We start from the raw sequence: 1,194 nt of genomic DNA, 5'->3' as shown, positions 1-1,194 counted from the left end.
GTGGGTGAGTGGCTGGCTGGCCGGCTGGATGGATGGATGGTGGGTGGATGGATGCATTTTTGGATGGTGGGTGGTGGGTGGTGGGTGGTGGATGGTGGATGGATGGTGGATTGTTGGATGGATGGTGGGCGGCTGAATGGAATGGGAGGGCAGCTGGGTGGATAGATGGATGGATGGATGGATGGATGGTGAGTGGATGAGTGAGTGGGTGGGTGCATGGGTGGATGGATGGTGGATTTTTGGATGGGGTTGGGGGTGGGTAGATGGTGTGATGGATGGAAGGTGGGTGGGTAGTGGGAGCTGGATGATGTGGGGTGGGTGATGTGGTCAGGCCTAGACGTTTTCCTTCTGTTGTTCACTCTCCCTGTGGGCCCTGCTCCTGAGCTTCCCTTCCTTCAGGTGCCACCATTCACCCCATGTCTGTGTTGCTTTTCTTCGAAGATTGGTTGTGGTTCCGTGCACCAACTCCTCTGTTCTCCCATCCTTTTGTTTCCCCTAAACAAGTGCTTTAAGATGACAGAGGGCACCTTTCTATCAGGTGCACGGTGTGGAGTCCTCCTGCTTGCTGCCTCCTGTGTGCAGTTTCTGTTCAGGGCTCTGATCTTGCAACTCTTGTTCTTAGAAGCCAGGGCTTGAATCACTGGAGCTCTTAGCAAAGGCAGTTTAGCCCCTGGGGTCTGGTAACGGCCCCTGTGAACAATGGTCCCCTGTGAACAGTGGTCCCCTGTGAACAATGGTTGCCAGCACCTGATGGCCTTCAGGGCCCCTTCAGTTTCCATTTCCTCCCTTCTGTTCCTACAGGCGGAGACCGTCTGTCTTTCCCTTGCTGCTCGCAGTCTGTAGAGAGTCAAGGCACAGCAGTGACATTCCTGGGGGTTGTTTCTGGGACCTCCTGTTGAGGTGGCAACCTAAAACCCCCCCCCCAGCAAAGTCACCCAGGGGAACTTCCCACAGACATCAACGGCCTCAGCCTCGCTGAGAACGGTCACTTCCTCTCATTGGTGGTGTTGATACTTCTCTGTCTCCACACAGGGGGCGACGATGGCCTTCTGAGGGGCTGGGACACCAGGGTACCCAGCAGATTCCTCTTCACCAGCAAAAGGTAACTGCCCAAGAGCCAGCACTCGGTGCTCACACCGGCCCTCCTGTTCCCTGGGTCACCGGCCCTCCCGCTCCCTGGGTCACCGGCCCTCC

At 56.8% G+C, this 1,194-nt stretch overlaps 1 protein-coding gene across 1 annotated transcript in view; it reads left to right on the top strand.

Annotated features, from left to right (window-relative positions):
• DPH7 (diphthamide biosynthesis 7) overlaps window positions 1-1,194 on the top strand; it is a 31,606-nt gene that overhangs the window by 10,042 nt on the left and 20,370 nt on the right. Inside the window, exon 5 of the mRNA XM_011985150.1 lies at window positions 1,033-1,102. Coding sequence (XP_011840540.1) covers window positions 1,033-1,102 — 70 coding nt within the window. The remainder of the gene's footprint in view (window positions 1-1,032; window positions 1,103-1,194) is intronic.

This window comes from Mandrillus leucophaeus, unplaced genomic scaffold, assembly GCF_000951045.1.
Source record: "Mandrillus leucophaeus isolate KB7577 unplaced genomic scaffold, Mleu.le_1.0 Scaffold28, whole genome shotgun sequence".
NCBI classification, from domain to species: domain Eukaryota; kingdom Metazoa; phylum Chordata; class Mammalia; order Primates; family Cercopithecidae; genus Mandrillus; species Mandrillus leucophaeus.
Note: the sequence above shows the minus strand (reverse complement) of the source record. Positions and strands in the feature narration are given on the sequence as shown.